General features: G+C 45.3%; 1 protein-coding gene across 1 annotated transcript; it reads right to left on the minus strand.

Moving 5' to 3' along the window:
* Nucleotides 1-7,633: 7,633 nt before the first annotated feature.
* Nucleotides 7,634-9,226, minus strand: PAQR9 (progestin and adipoQ receptor family member 9). Its single transcript, XM_074591361.1, has one exon. It carries the CDS (start codon nt 9,063-9,065, stop codon nt 7,785-7,787), a length of 1,281 nt encoding a protein of 426 aa, XP_074447462.1. The 5' UTR covers nt 9,066-9,226; the 3' UTR covers nt 7,634-7,784.
* Nucleotides 9,227-14,491: the final 5,265 nt, after the last annotated feature.

Below are 14,491 nucleotides of genomic sequence, written 5' to 3' on the forward strand. Positions count from 1 at the left end.
GAGCGCGTCTGTAGTATCTGCCCCAGAGGCTCTCATTACTGAAAGCAAGATTTAGCCTTAGCTTTAATACTGCTTTGCTCTTAATTTTTATCAGCTTTTTAACTTTTAATGAGTTTCATCGCTGCTCACAAATTCTTCTAACCTTACACTATCCTATGATGAGAGAATAAAACCTAAAGGTTAAAGCTGTTTATCACATGTCCCTTTGTTCCTCCACAAAGACACTGTCCCGACTCTTAGGGCTATTTGTCAGAGAAGTGATGTCATGGTAACAAAATGTAGATTGCCTTCAGATTTCCAGCTGGTTATCAGAACAGCTATGGAGCCATCTCAGCTGAAGGCTGAGGTACTGACCTCAATAAATTACCTGCCCTAGCAGTGGCTTTTGTTGCTTTCCATTCTGCTCAGTATTTTGCCATCCTCGCTGGCTCCAACAGTTTTATGACGTTCTCCTCCAGCATGTTCATGTCCAGCAGTCAGACCCAAAGCCTGCTGATAACATTATGGAAGGCCTTTAACGTTAATAGGAGGATGCAGTCCTTCAAAGCATTTGTAGGATGTAGTCTTTTGAAGCATCTGTTTGTGAGGTGGCAACGGATGTTTTTGCCGGGCTCATCAAATACTTGAAGTCATTACCATATTTCAGATAGGATGTACAAACTCCGCAAATAAGAGCTCTCAAGAATTTTAGAACTTTTGAAGGAATTCTACAAACCTCAACTAGAAGATTCTACTGTTTTCCACCGTGTTCAGCCTTTTAGTGGTATCAGGGGGTGTCTGCAATTATGTTGGGATGCATTATTACCTGCTGAATTTTGACACAGAAGGCTTAACGCAGATCCTTTATGTAATTGCAGTGCATTGAGTGCTTTTTGGTGCCCGACTTGGACTGCAAACAATATTCTGCCACTTGGAACATTCCTAGTCTGCCAAATGGGAGACTTTATTTGATGCCAAATAGACCTCTTCATTTTGCAGTCAATATTTTTCTGTGATACTTGACATAGCTGTTGCTACCAATTTCATGATTTTTCAGTGAGTACTGTAGGCAGAACACTGATCTCCTTATACATATTAATGAATTTTAATATAACTGGGATACCTATGATTAATGAGTTAGCATAGATAATAGAGAACCAAAAAGGCAATGATGCTGTTTTATTGCCTTAAAATATAAAAGCCAATAAAATGGCAACAGTGCCTTTTCTGTAGTATAGTGTTTTCAGAAATACCAACACCACTATACAAGTTATTGTGCTTATGGTAACGACATCTGTGTTTGAAGATAACTACATTCAACACATTTCTGATCCCACAGGTGTCACAGTAATTTATATTAAGAAATGAAAAAACTTTATAAATGCATTTCTGCAAAAATGTACTCAGAAACAACTTTATTTATAGATCACACCTTTTTTTTTGCTAAAAATGCATAGTCGTTACATATACAGTAGTCAGCATCCAAAAGAGTACAAAGAGTAAATTTTCAAACCCTCCCAACAGAACCAAACAAAATTCACACTTTTTGTTCATTGCATGCACAGACCCTTAAATGTGATACCTCTTACTAAAGCGTGCTTGAATCTCTAGCAGACAGAATTGACTTGCTATAAACTGTTTCTCCATGCTATTAACCCCCCGCTACAACCACAACTCCTAAGGCGTTGACATGAAATAGCGAAGCCCTACTTCAGAATCCTCCAAGTTCTGAGTATGGCCAGGAAGCAATTGTCCTGAAAGCAGAATGCTGCTGGTGGTGTTTCCTAACACGGAACTTTGAGCAAAAGCCTGCTTCCTTTGTCTTAGTCATGAATTTTTTACTGAATTTGGTGGAATGAAGCAGCATCTGTCTAAGCAAGTTGTGAAAATAATTTAACTTTATTCCACACCCAGCTCCAAGACACTGAACAACTTGAATGGAGGTCTGTGTCTTTCAGTGCATGTGACACTTCAGCATCTTGCATCTCATCTGAGGAGAAGAGGGTAAAGTCTCAGCTGCAAATTGGGTGTTAGTTGTGTAGCCCTGACTTACAGGTGTCTAACAGAAGCTAGGAATATACTCAGGTAGGGCGAATTTCTAATGGTAGAGGCTTTGACTTAATGAACCACTCAAACTCTTTGATGTCTTTGTTGTCTTTTTTTTTTTTTGTCTCTACTACTGCTGCCAGTCATAAAAGCTCTTAAAAATATTGTCCTCTACTCAATGGTGCTGTTTATATCGGTCCTTCCAGGAGAAGGGCAGAGTGGGTTAGCAGGATGATTAGTCAGGGCTCCACGGCAAAGGAAGAGTTACACGTAAGTGCTAAGAAGATCCAAGTTCAGTTTCTGCTCAAGAACAGGACTGGCTCCATGTTGATTTTGGGGAACCAGAAGGGAAAAGAGAAAATTGTTTGTCTGATCAATATAATTTTATGTTCCCAAATGATTACACATGTTTATTTAAAACCTTAATTTGTTTAAGGTCTTTTTATTCTGATAAGAAGTAGCTTGAAGTAGGTTGAAATTCCCAATGGCAATTGAGACATAACCATAGTCTTACAGACACCGATGGGAAATCCCACTCCGTTGTTTCACAGTAATGGAATACAATCCATGGCTAAACGAACAATGAGGCCTCATGTCAGCATTACAGTGCCCCTCAGTACAAGTCACCAGTGAGAATTTCTGAAGAGTACGTAACTCATGTATGTTTTCTCTTTACTCCTGACCCTTAAGCATTTAATCAGGCTGTTTACTACTGCCTAGGTCTTTATTGCCCCCACCTGAAGCCAGTGGAAATTTTGCCATCAGCTCCAAAGGACACAGGATGTGAACCTCCTCGGAGTATGGCGATGACGAGGGTCTGTCCCAAGAGTTCATGATCTAGAAACGTTCGTGGTGTTCTCCCTGTGAGATGAGGAGCTACAGAAAAATATTAACATTCTCTGCCGGAGTTCAGTAATATTTCTTCTTAGCACCTAGGAGGGTCTTTGCATTTTTAAGTGCTTTACAAACATTAGCTAGTCTTCAGAGCAACCCTGCGAGGTAGGTAAGGTATATTCTCCCCATCTTACAGATGTGGAAACTGAGAGACAGAGGGTCAGATTCAACCCTGGTACAATTCCAGTGTTTTACATGAATTAAATTCATTCAAAATGAACACAGTTTAAACAACTTGCCCTAGATTATGGAACAGGTAGTGGCAAAGCAGGGACAAGAAGCCAGGAGTGCCTGACTCCTCAGCTTGTTACTGGCCACTTGGTCATTTTTACTCTCACAGGCAATGAAAAACAGTATAATCTGGGCAATTACTACAGGTATGATTTGCTTCTGTAAGGCATGTGGATGGTAATCAACTGAGTTAAGTGCAATAATACTTTATGAATGTGCTGCCTCAGAGAGTTTACTTAAACATGAAGTAAAACTTTCATACTGTCATTTTCTGCAGGTGCACTCTTGGCAAAAACCCAACATAGTAGCTGGATTCAGCAAATAAATAATAAGCACAACACTTGGACAACTAAGGAAAACTATCATTTTAGAAAAAAACAATGTGTTTCTACTTTTAACTACTAAATTTCTGTAAGTGCAGCATGCAGATGAAACCTGTCCCTTTGTTTCCAGACTGCAGACTCCAGTCTTGTTAACGAAGCAGCTCAGAGCTGCACAGATATCCTGGATAGTGACATTCAAATGAATACACTACAGAAGAAGAAATCGCGCATCGCCACAGAATATGAGATAATACTGCAGACCAGGTATATCAGTCTTACACGAAGATGAGCGTGAAGCTTACAGATTACTCAGAAGTGCCCAGAAGCTGGGCTTATTGAACATATGCCAATGCTTAGACTGCAGTTCTAGGCACATCCTGATTGCGAGGGGGGGTGTCTGTGCCACCAACACTCCGGGAATGGCCCCATCAACAGTCAGTTCACACTGGCACAGGTATGTCAGTCTGAAGGTCAGCGTTGGCCAAAGATGGAAAGACACGTAGGCGTTTTCAGGTCATCCCCTTGTGCTCCAGTCTTCACCGCAACCTCTGTCCCCACACAGATTCTACCACAAAAAGCCTGAAAGGTCTTTTTTGTTTTAAAGATGAGCTGTGGAGTCCACAGCGTAGATCTTATGGCAGGTACCCAGGCAGTAAAAACATTATGACAGGTACTTCGCAAAAAAGTTTGTTTTCTAGGATGTCCTTATGGTCTGGTCTGCAGGTTAGACCTCCTGTCTGAGCTCTGGACGTGCTCTCGATGTTCAGCCATGTGTGCTTTCACACCAAAAAGAGATCCTGCTCCCTTACAAGCCACACAAAGCGTGACATTCACTTCTACACAAGTAAATTCAAGCACTATAGTTAATAGATACCTTGTTCCACTTTTAACCTCTTTAACTCATTTTTGTTCTGTCCATATCTATGGAGACTGGCAATCAGACACGGCAAATGGAGCAATAATCTACATACATGTCCTTCACTGAATAAACACCGACACTCAGGTAGCATTTCCCTAGATATCCTCCATACTTATTGTAACTTTTTAATTTGTAGACACATTTTAAACAAACAGACAAGCAAACAAACATAACATTAATTAGAACTCTTAAAATCTAATCACACCTCCCTGTACCCATTCACTCCTGAGTCACACAGCCTGCTTACAGTGGCTCAGAGAGCAGTATTTGCAACCAGCATTTACAAATAATTCCATGAAGTGCTCAGGCCCATACATGTGCCTCAACATTTTGCCAAAAAGAAACTTTTGAATGAAGCAATATTCTTAATATCAGAGCCAGGTACCAAATCTGCAGCGTGACAGGCGCTCACGGCCTGGGCAACTCTTATAACTGCAGTAAGATTCCAGTAAAATTGCAGTTGGTTGCAATCCAACCTTTATACTGTTATCTGTCGTTGAGATATATATAGACGACCCTGCGTGGCCTAACCGCAAATATCAAATGTATTTTTACAAGTTAGCAACAGCTTTTTTTGACATTGCCTCTTGAGATGTCCTCTACATTGTGACTGACAGACACAAATATAATTAATTATACAGTATGCTTTAAAAGCCTTTTTTTACATTTGTCTTTTACTGTTGCTTGTTTCTGAGCTGTCTTCTAGTGCTAAGATTTGCCTTCCCTGGCCTTTTTGATTTCTTCCTTAGTTTTTAATTGCTGGTTGGACATGCTAGTGGCATCTCCCAGGCAAACCCTCTCTCCATAATTAGTTTTGAAACTGGGATGAGTCATTGGGCTCTAACTACTATGCCTCTATTATTTTAACATGAATACAGCACATCTCAAAGATTTTGGCCTCTTTTTGCAGTTGCGGAAATTCATAGGATGACATCGTTGCAGGTCTTGATCCATTTGCTTTCTATTGTGAGTTTTCAGGGTTGTTTTCACAATATAAAGCACATTTCAAAGCGTAACAGAGTTGTGACCAGCCTCCTCTCCCAATGGTGCAGATCATTTTCTGCTTTATTGGCAGCTGAATAAAGCAATGCCATATTTATGACAAAAGTTAATGAAAATATGTACAATTAAAAATTCTTCATGTAGTTTTAGTTTTCTTTTAATGCATGTTGTTGAATGAAAACAGAACACAGGCAGCCACACAGGGCCATGCTGGTTTTTATGGCCCATCGGTGATAACTCAAGAGGCCACAGTTTGGGAACTGCTGTTTCGGAAAATTCTAGCCAATCTCTTTAAGTGACGACACATGACCCTGCCACAGATTATATACTAGCAAAATTGTGGCTGGCAAAGAATACATATTTTTGTTAGGCCGTTATCATCATTCACTGAGAATCTGAAAGATCCAAACCATTACAGTTAAAATGGGCTGAGATAAAAGATAAAATGAAGTGGGTGTAATTTTCTTTTAGCTTATGCCCATTCATAGGGAAATTTTCACAAAGCTGACAACTGGTACAGGACATATCAATTTTTTGTTTCTGTGATGATTCTGACCCATATTAAGGATTCGACCTCATAATCCCTAGCTATAGTCTTTCCTATATTCCCATTACAAACAAAGGGGGCTTTGTCTGACAGAAGACTATGGGACTAGACTCAAAACATTTTTTTGGGGTTCGGATGCCATGTCCATGAAAATGGGAAAGACCCAAGCAGAAAAGTATTTCCACAATAAGGGCAAAGAGGCTGTTAAAGAGCCACTATGCTACCGTGCAGTGTAACACCAGCGTTTCCTAAGGAAGTACTACCCTTCTTTTTGGAAATGGGGTATACAAGCAGTTTCTCACCTGAACCTCAAGTTGTAACCCCCTTGTGTAATATTATTGCACACTTCTTACTTGTTCTGTCAGACAAAATCAAGATGCATCTGTCTAAAGTCTGCACACAGTTGACAAAGACGTCTCTTTATATAGCGAGTAAGTTCAATCTATAGTTAGCTGTTTGTCATGTGAGAAGGATAATACCTGGGTTGCTGTTAAAAGATACTGCTTTGGAAAATATCTCACAGTTCTTGTTTTTGAACCCCCCCAAAGCTTCTGAAAGAGGATTTCAAAATACCCCGCTGTAGCCACAACTAATCAGAATAGGAAAAGGTGGGGAATGATGAGAAAGTACCACTATCCAGTACCTGTAGAGGCAGATCTCAGGTCCTGAACTCAGATTCAGCAGCACCTTCTTCTGCAACTAATTTTAGGATGGTAAATCTGACAGGGTGCTCTAATTAAAGACCAGAAGAAACCAGTTCCATGTAATCTTTATAAGGTCCAGAATGAGATCTCATGCATCAGTTACTCTCTTTACATCCACAGAACTCCCACCAAGCTTGGCAGGGGCTTATAGAAAGTCTGGCATCTGACTTTGACTCCAAAGGGCTGATCTGGGGGTGATTTACCAGGGAAGATAAAGGGGCCCCTTAGCAACCCCCTTAACGCGACAGATGTTCCTGACGTGCTGGGGGAAGAGCCCTGCCATTATGCAGAGCCCTTCTTCTCTCCCCGCCCCCGCTCCAGACTAGTTTGACCCCTTTCTGGTTCAGTTATCTTACATATCCCTCTATTTTATTTTAGTATCCGAGTGGCTACACCAACCGCTCACTGCCTGTCTAATTAAAGTCTCTCCATCAACTGGTAATTCTGTAATAATTCACAGCTGTTTTTCCTCTCTCTGTTAAATCCATTGTTCCCTGGCTGAATAGGCTGCAAGACCTTAAAAACTATAGCTAGCTATCGATTTGTTTGCATTTAAAATCCAGTATGTGGCTGCAAAGGCCTGTTACAGTATCACAGAAGAAGATAAATGTCAGTGCATAACCTGCCAGGAAATTTCACGCAGGAGTTGATTAAAAGTCTATGAGTAATCATTGCACGAGTGTCTTCAGATGTATACATATATATACACATATATATGTAGCTAATAAATATATAGCTAGATATATAAATATATATATGCATACACAGAGCTAGTTTAAACCTAATTGTCATGAAATTAGTAAGTGGCGTTCACAGTTCATGCAATCTTCCTAGTAGCAGAGCTAAATTATTTCAGCTTATACTCTAAGCAGCAACATACCAGTAAGCGTTTGCTTGCTTCCCCTGGTAACCTAGTAGTTTAAAGAGCACGAGCAGTTCCGCCATGGTCATTTTCTCTGGCAACCCTCTGTGAAAGGGACCTGGCTCTTCCACAGGTGCGTTTCCCCCAGGTTTCACAGCATCTTCAGGACATGGTAGGGCCGGCCTGAGGGTCACCAGTCTGAAGGTCATCAGCTCGAGAGTCTCCAGCCCAAGGGTCACTGGTACAGTGGTCACTGTCCCGAGGGCTGCTAGCCTAGCTAGTCCTGCTTGCAGAGGTCTGTGACGTTGAGGAACCTCCTGACAACCACGGCCAGGCAGAGGGTCAGGAGCAGCATATAGCCCACTGTGCCCAGGTAGGTGGGGGCGGCCAGGGGTGCCTTGAGGAACTCGGCCAGCCCATCCTCCACATAGTGCACTTGGTCGTAGATGCTGAGGAAGGTGAAGATGTGGAAAAGCTGGTGGCTGTGCCCCACGATGTCAAAGAGCCCCGGCTGGATCCGCTCGGGGATTTTGCTGACGTTGAAGAAGGCGGCCACCAGCAGCCAGCAGTAGCGCCGGTAGAAGTAGACGAAGAGCGTGGGGTTGCGGGTGCGGAGGTCAAAGAGGAGGCTCTCCAGCATGATGGGGCAGGCCATGCTCAGCGGCATGGCGAAGACGAAGGTGCGGATGGCGAAGGGGTAGGCGCAGCAGGCAGCGCGGCTGCGGCAGCAGGCGGCCGTGCACCCCACGGCCAGTGCCAGGGCCACGGGCAGCACCAGGGCGCGGTAGGCCGCGATGGGCAGGCTGCAGTCCAGCTGCCAGCCCAGCTGCTGCTGCACGTAGCGGCTCATGGCGCCGGCGTCCAGCAGGCTCAGCCCTGGCAGCAGGTAGTAGGAGTAGGCCACGGTGCTGGCAAAGCCATAGTAGCTGATGGAGGCGTAGTCCAGGTAGAAGAAGGCAGCGCGGAGGCGCGGGGAGAGGCAGCTGAAGAGGTGGGCCGTGCAGCTCATGGCGAAGGTGAGCAGCACCCCTGAGGCGTAGCACCAGAGGGGCAGCAGGGCCGGGTGGTGGAAGGGCACGTCCCCAGCGCCCCGCAGCAGCAGCAGCCGCCCGAAGCGGCTGAGGAAGAGCAGCAGCGGGATGAAGTGGGTCCAGAAGTTGAGGGTCTCGTTGGTGGGCTGCAGCACCGAGGCCAGGCACTCCTGTGCCGAGCAGTGCAGCCGCCGGTAGCCCGAGAGGATGAAGCACTCCACGAAGTCCTCGGGCACCTCGTCCCACCGCAGCAGGGCAGCAGGGCGAGGTGGCGGCGCCGCCTCCTCCTTGTCCCCCTCGCCCGCCGGCATGCTGCTGCCGCCGCCGCCGCCGCTGCCCCCGCCGGCCCCGGGCCCCCCGGCCGCCCCCGGCCCGCCGCCCGCCGCCGCGCCCCGCCGCCGCCCGGGCGAGGTACAGCCGCTGCTCCCGCAGCCGCCGGCGGAGGAGCCGCGGTGGCTCTGCGCTTCTTCTCCTCCTCCTCCTCCTTCTCCTCCGCCGCCGCCACCGCCCCCGGCAGCATCACTCATTGCAGCAGGGGCAGTGGCGGCACCGCCGCGGCTCCTCCCGCCCCGCCGCCCGGCATCGCGGTAACTGGAAACCGGCGGTGCATCCAGCGCGCCCGGGGAGCGGGGAGAGACGCCCGCGCCGCCGCGGGTAGGGTTTCCCGGTGAGGGAGGCGCCGGACACCCGAGCCGCCGTTAATGATTGATGCGGGGGGCCGGGCCCGGGAGAGCCCCGCGGTCGCCCCGGCCCAGCCTCCCTCCCTCCCCGCGGCGAGGGGCGCGCCGGGCCCGGGCAGCGCCGAGCGCGCAGGGCCGCGCTCCGCCGGCGGCTCGGCCGGGGCCCGGGCGTAAGGACGAGCAGACGGGGGCGTTTTTGTGTAAAAAGCACAAAGCGGGCCCCGGCCCCGGCCCCGGCGGGGCGCGGGTGCTGCTGCCCAGCCCCGAGAAAGGAGAGGGTGACCCCGCGGGGGCGGGACACCGCCATCAGGCCGGACAGACCTGGGGAACAGCCCCGGACAGGGGACGTCTGGCAGCTGGGTGGGTTTCTGCCGTATGTGCTTCAGTGAGACCGCCCGAGACCTGGTGACATTATCTCATGCCATGAATGCAAACGTTATTTTAGGCTAAACGTTGCCGGCCGGGCTGCGAAGGGCGCACGTCGCGCTGACACAACGGGCACCCACCTTATCTCCGCGCCCCGAGCCGGGCGGCTGGGGGGAGCCGCCGTAACGGGCTGACAGGAGCTGCTCTGTCCTGATCCTTAGACAAATCCTACATTTATCAGCCGTGCGGTTATGCAAGCAGCACAGTTGCATAATCGGAATATAAAAATCCAGGGAAAAACACTGTATGTGTGTTACTGTACCTTCACGCCTCTGAAGTAAACGGAAGGCAGTGGGAAGGGTAAGTAACTGTTGGAAGTGCAGGTAGGAGCCAGAGTAAGGAATTGCTCTCCACTGTTTCGATGTGTTTCCTTTTTGCTTGTTTTCAGATGGTTTTAAACGTCTGATAGCTCTAAGTTTTCAAATGTATGTATTAAACAGTGATATTCATATATATATGTGTGTGTGTGGTCATACGGTATAAATCGAGGTACAGTGGAATTGTGACATTCTGCCCAAAGATTTTATAAAAAAAAATCTTCTATTCAATAGTGAATCACAACAATGTGAAAAATCTGAACAAGGAGGTAATCAGAAATAAGTTTTTAAAAACTGTCACAAAGAAGTAGTAAAAATGTGTTGCTGAAAGTGATTTTCATGCATTTTTCATTACGGTAAAACTATTAATTTTATGGAACTGTCAAAAGTAGGGCAGACTGGTGACAATGCTTATCATCTTTATAAAAAATTACACAGGAGTCCTGCTAGGAAAATAAACACAACTGAACAGTGCTGAAAAGCCAAGGGGAGAAGTAAAATATTAAACTAGGACACTTATTTTTCAGGTAACAGGCTTAACGTGCTCTGATGTCTGTGCGTTTTAGAGGGGGTGCCTGGTGGCATGCAGGGACGAACCAGCTGGACACACCTGGAGCAGTGACTGACAGAGGGCTCCGCGTAACCTGCCTGTGGGGAGCCTCGGCTGCACCAGCAGCGAGCAGGGCCCCGCTCCCTGTGGGCTCCGCAGTGTGTGATTTAAGGAGAGGAAAGGCTCTTTGGGAGTAAATGGGAATTGCTCAGCCTCTGGTAGATGTCAGGCTTCTTGTGGGGCTGCTCTGCAGTGGAGAGGCTGCCCTGAAGAAGGCAGATGCCAAACCATTTGCGGCACCACCATAGATGCAGCTGGTGGTGAGGGGGCTGTTAGAAGGTACCTCCTCCCCTGCCCTGCTCCCACCACGCCCCACCACATGTGCAGGTTCTTCCAGTAGGGCTCTGGTGATCATTTCTCCCAGTCCCTAAGTGATACTTTCATTTACAGCGGCGAGTGCCATTGCAGGCCCTAGGGAAGAAGACCAAAGTGACCGTGATCTTCAGCCTCCCTCATCAAGGTTAGATAAGGAGAGGTGGTTGACTGGGAGCAATCTGGTTTTAGACCTGTGCTAAAGAGCCTGTTGGAAAGCCACCAGCAGCTGTTGCAACAGATGGTGTCTAAAGAACAACAGAATCCGTCGCTGATTGGGAACTGCTGGTCTTGCAGCGGCAGCAGGGCTCGTTCGACACGTTCTGACTTTCCTACAACCTCCAGACTTTCAGGGATGTGGGAGGCATCCAGCCCTCTTGCCTCAGGGAGGACTGGGGTATCACCTGGCTTCCTGGGAGAGACACCCACTGGGTTTGTGTTTTTATGGGGGGCAGCCCAGGCTGGGAGGAGCAGGTGGGGTTTGCTTGTGGTTCAAGACTGACACAGTCCTGGTGGTCACTGGACTGTCTGCGTATTGGTGGAGATACACACCAAGGCTGCAGAGAAGATAAATGTCTGGAAATTTCTCCCTACTATTTATGTCTTTCTGTAATATTTTAAGATGTCTTAAAATAATATTTGGGGGGATGGGGTCTTTCTGTTTCACAGAGCTGAGAATCACTTGAGAGACTGGTATGTACTGACTCCCCTGGAGGAAGCACAGGCCCACGGTAGCGATCTACTTTTGTGTGCTTTGTCCCTGGTGGGTTTGCCTCTTAACACTGTGCTACTGATAAATACAAGCAGTGTAAAATAAGTGTAAATTTTATTTTCTCTGCCTCTGCGCAGGCATCCGTCTTTGGCTTGTCCCGAGTGCTCTGCTGATGTCACACACGCATGACCTGGGTCTCCTTGTCTGGCCAGAAAGTGCCAGGGAGATCTCAGAGCTTGTAAAGCTCACAGTGCACATCATTGCCAAGTGACAGCAGTGTAGCTTTAACAGCCATATTAATGAAACTCATTACTAACGATCTGGTTCTTTTCCTTTTTTCCAAGGCTGCCTCCTCACAGGGGAGAACGGTCTCTGAGGACAGATTGGGCTTTCATAAAGACAACTGCATACATCTTATGTGGTGTTAATTATTCTGTTCCCAAGCCAGCTGTGGAGCAGTGTGCTGGGAACCTTACAATTTAAAGCACTTACAACCTCAAAATAGCCTCTTATTCATATGTAGTCCGTCAAGGTTAGTATTACATGACTATTATGTGGTAGGCAAGGGAAAATCAGGGCATTTGGAGGTCACAGAGAGGAGTCCACGTAATGGAGTGCGTGAAGAGGCCTCAGTGCATTTCTCTAAACCAGAGTTTATATTTAGAAGGGCATGGTCAGCATATACCAGGGTTTCTTCTAGCATGTGTAGAATTTTCTGCAGGCTTTCTCTCCAAATAACCTTTGAGAAGACTCTTAAAACACTGATGAAGGCACTGCCTAATGAGGTAGGTAATGGAAGATAATGTTAATCAGTACTGGCTGAAGACTCAAAGAAAAAGATGTGCCAGAATACCAAATGTGGGTTTGTTTCTATATTATACTTTTTTTTTTTGTTCATTTTTGAAGTCCTTTCACAAGTTATCATTTTGTCTGAAATATCAAAAGCCCTATAAGATATTCTGAATTACTTCAACCCTCCCCAATGAAATTATGATTTTTAGTTAGAAAAAAGAAAAAAAAAAAAAGGCAGCTAATTTCATCCTTTGCACTCTAACATGCTCAGAACGCTAGGGAAGAAGTCGTACTTAGCCCTCCTATTATCCATTGCTTTTCTGAGTTAGTAAGGAAATTAACTTAAATCTACCACGAGAGAGAAAGTCCTCTTATGAACAAGCAATGGTGGTGTCTGAAAGATGCTTTTGAATATACACCTTCAGCCTCACCCAATTCAACCCACTCACAGTGGCAAACATCAATATTAAGAGCTCTTGCTTAACGTAATCCTATACTGTACAACTTTGTCTCTCTCTTTCATTTCTTTTTCCTTTCTATATTTTCACCTTCAAGACAGATTTTGCCAATTTCTTTCTCAATAAGAACTTTTATCTGAGTAAAAACATTTAACCCCATTGTTTGCTCCGGATTTTTATCCTTGTTCACTAAAATCTCTTTAGTAAATCTGATTCTGTCCTGATATCTTCCGTAGAACCCCACTGACTATGAGTGAGGGTAGAATTTGACTTTATTTATTTAAGAAGAGTAGGTGTTAAAGAAAGAGAGGCTTTAGCCTCACCTAACTTTGTCTAACACAGCTGACGCTTGCAGTTTCTCTGGGAGGACATCTCAACAGATACTGAGACACATAAACATGGTCCTTTTTTTCTATATGATTTTTTTTTAATCCTTTCTCAAGTGTGCATCAATCTCATGAAAAATAACGTCTTGATGTGTAACTTTTTACTGCAGCGATTATGATCTTCTGTGATAATTGAGTAGGCACAGTGCTTTGATCTAATATTGAAGAGATTAACTTGCCTTTAGAGATTCTCCCCCATTATCTTTTTCAGGCTAGATAAACAGGAATCCCTGCATCGTTTTCTCCTTCTTGAGTAACTAATTAGGGACAATTATACTTCATAAACATAATTCCTTAACAGATAAAGAAAAGTAAAAGTGATATTTGTAATTTAAAGCTTCACTTGGAGGAGAAAAATGCTAGATATTCTAAAGGGAATAGTAACAACTGACAACATCATGGTTGCATAGCAATGTTCATCTTAACCTCTCATTCACCAGGAGCTTCTAATTTTCTGCCCTCTTTACCTTCAAGTTGAATATTTTCAGGTTTGTCCTCTTTATGCTTTAAAAAACAGCAATAAAACTTATCTGAAATAATCTGAAAAAACTCTAAACACAGAAAACTGGGAGAAAAACACATTTTAAGAAAATTTCTGTGAATATTTGGTTGTTTTCTTTTTTAAGCTCTTGTTTTTGAAAGATTAGGGGTAGAACATGTGTTTTTCTGGACAGCAGCAAATCTGAACATAAGTATTGCAGTGAAATTGTATCACTGTGCTGAAGAATAGCGTATTGGGTGTATGCATATTTCATATGTTTTCCGTTGCTAGAATCCACCACTGTCCCACCTACCAGGGGCTCACAGCAAGAACAAAGTACAACTTGTCCTTTGCAAGGGTTGCAGGACTCTGAACCCTCAATTACAAACTGCATGGCTAAGGAAATTGTTTTGTTTGTGTGTGCTGAGAGTGTTTTCCAGAGCACAAATTGCTACTCGCTGTTAGTAAGCTGAAGGGAGGGACTCTCGGTATGGGCAAAGGAAAGACTGCTGTTGCACTCATCTTGAGCTTCCATGCTTTTAAACAGCTGATAAATTTGCACATCTGGATTCCCGCCACATAGGCTAATTCTCTCTGACAAGAAGCTGCAGGAGAACTTTTGGAATTAAGCCTTCATTTGATACTCACATTAATGCCTGAAAATACCCCGCAAATTACTGACCTTTCTCAGCCAGACAGTACAAGTCAGATATTGCCCCTGTGACTGGTTTGCATAATGGGCCTCAATGCTTCAGGAGTCCCAGGGGCAGAAAGAACCC

The sequence above is a fragment of the Larus michahellis genome, chromosome 6 (genome assembly GCF_964199755.1).
Source record: "Larus michahellis chromosome 6, bLarMic1.1, whole genome shotgun sequence".
Taxonomy (NCBI): Eukaryota; Metazoa; Chordata; class Aves; order Charadriiformes; family Laridae; genus Larus; species Larus michahellis.

Bases quoted from the DNA above. Each gene is read 5' to 3' on its own strand.
- PAQR9 (XM_074591361.1), bottom strand. From the start codon at position 9,065: ATGAGTGATGCTGCCGGGGGCGGTGGCGGCGGCGGAGGAGAAGGAGGA.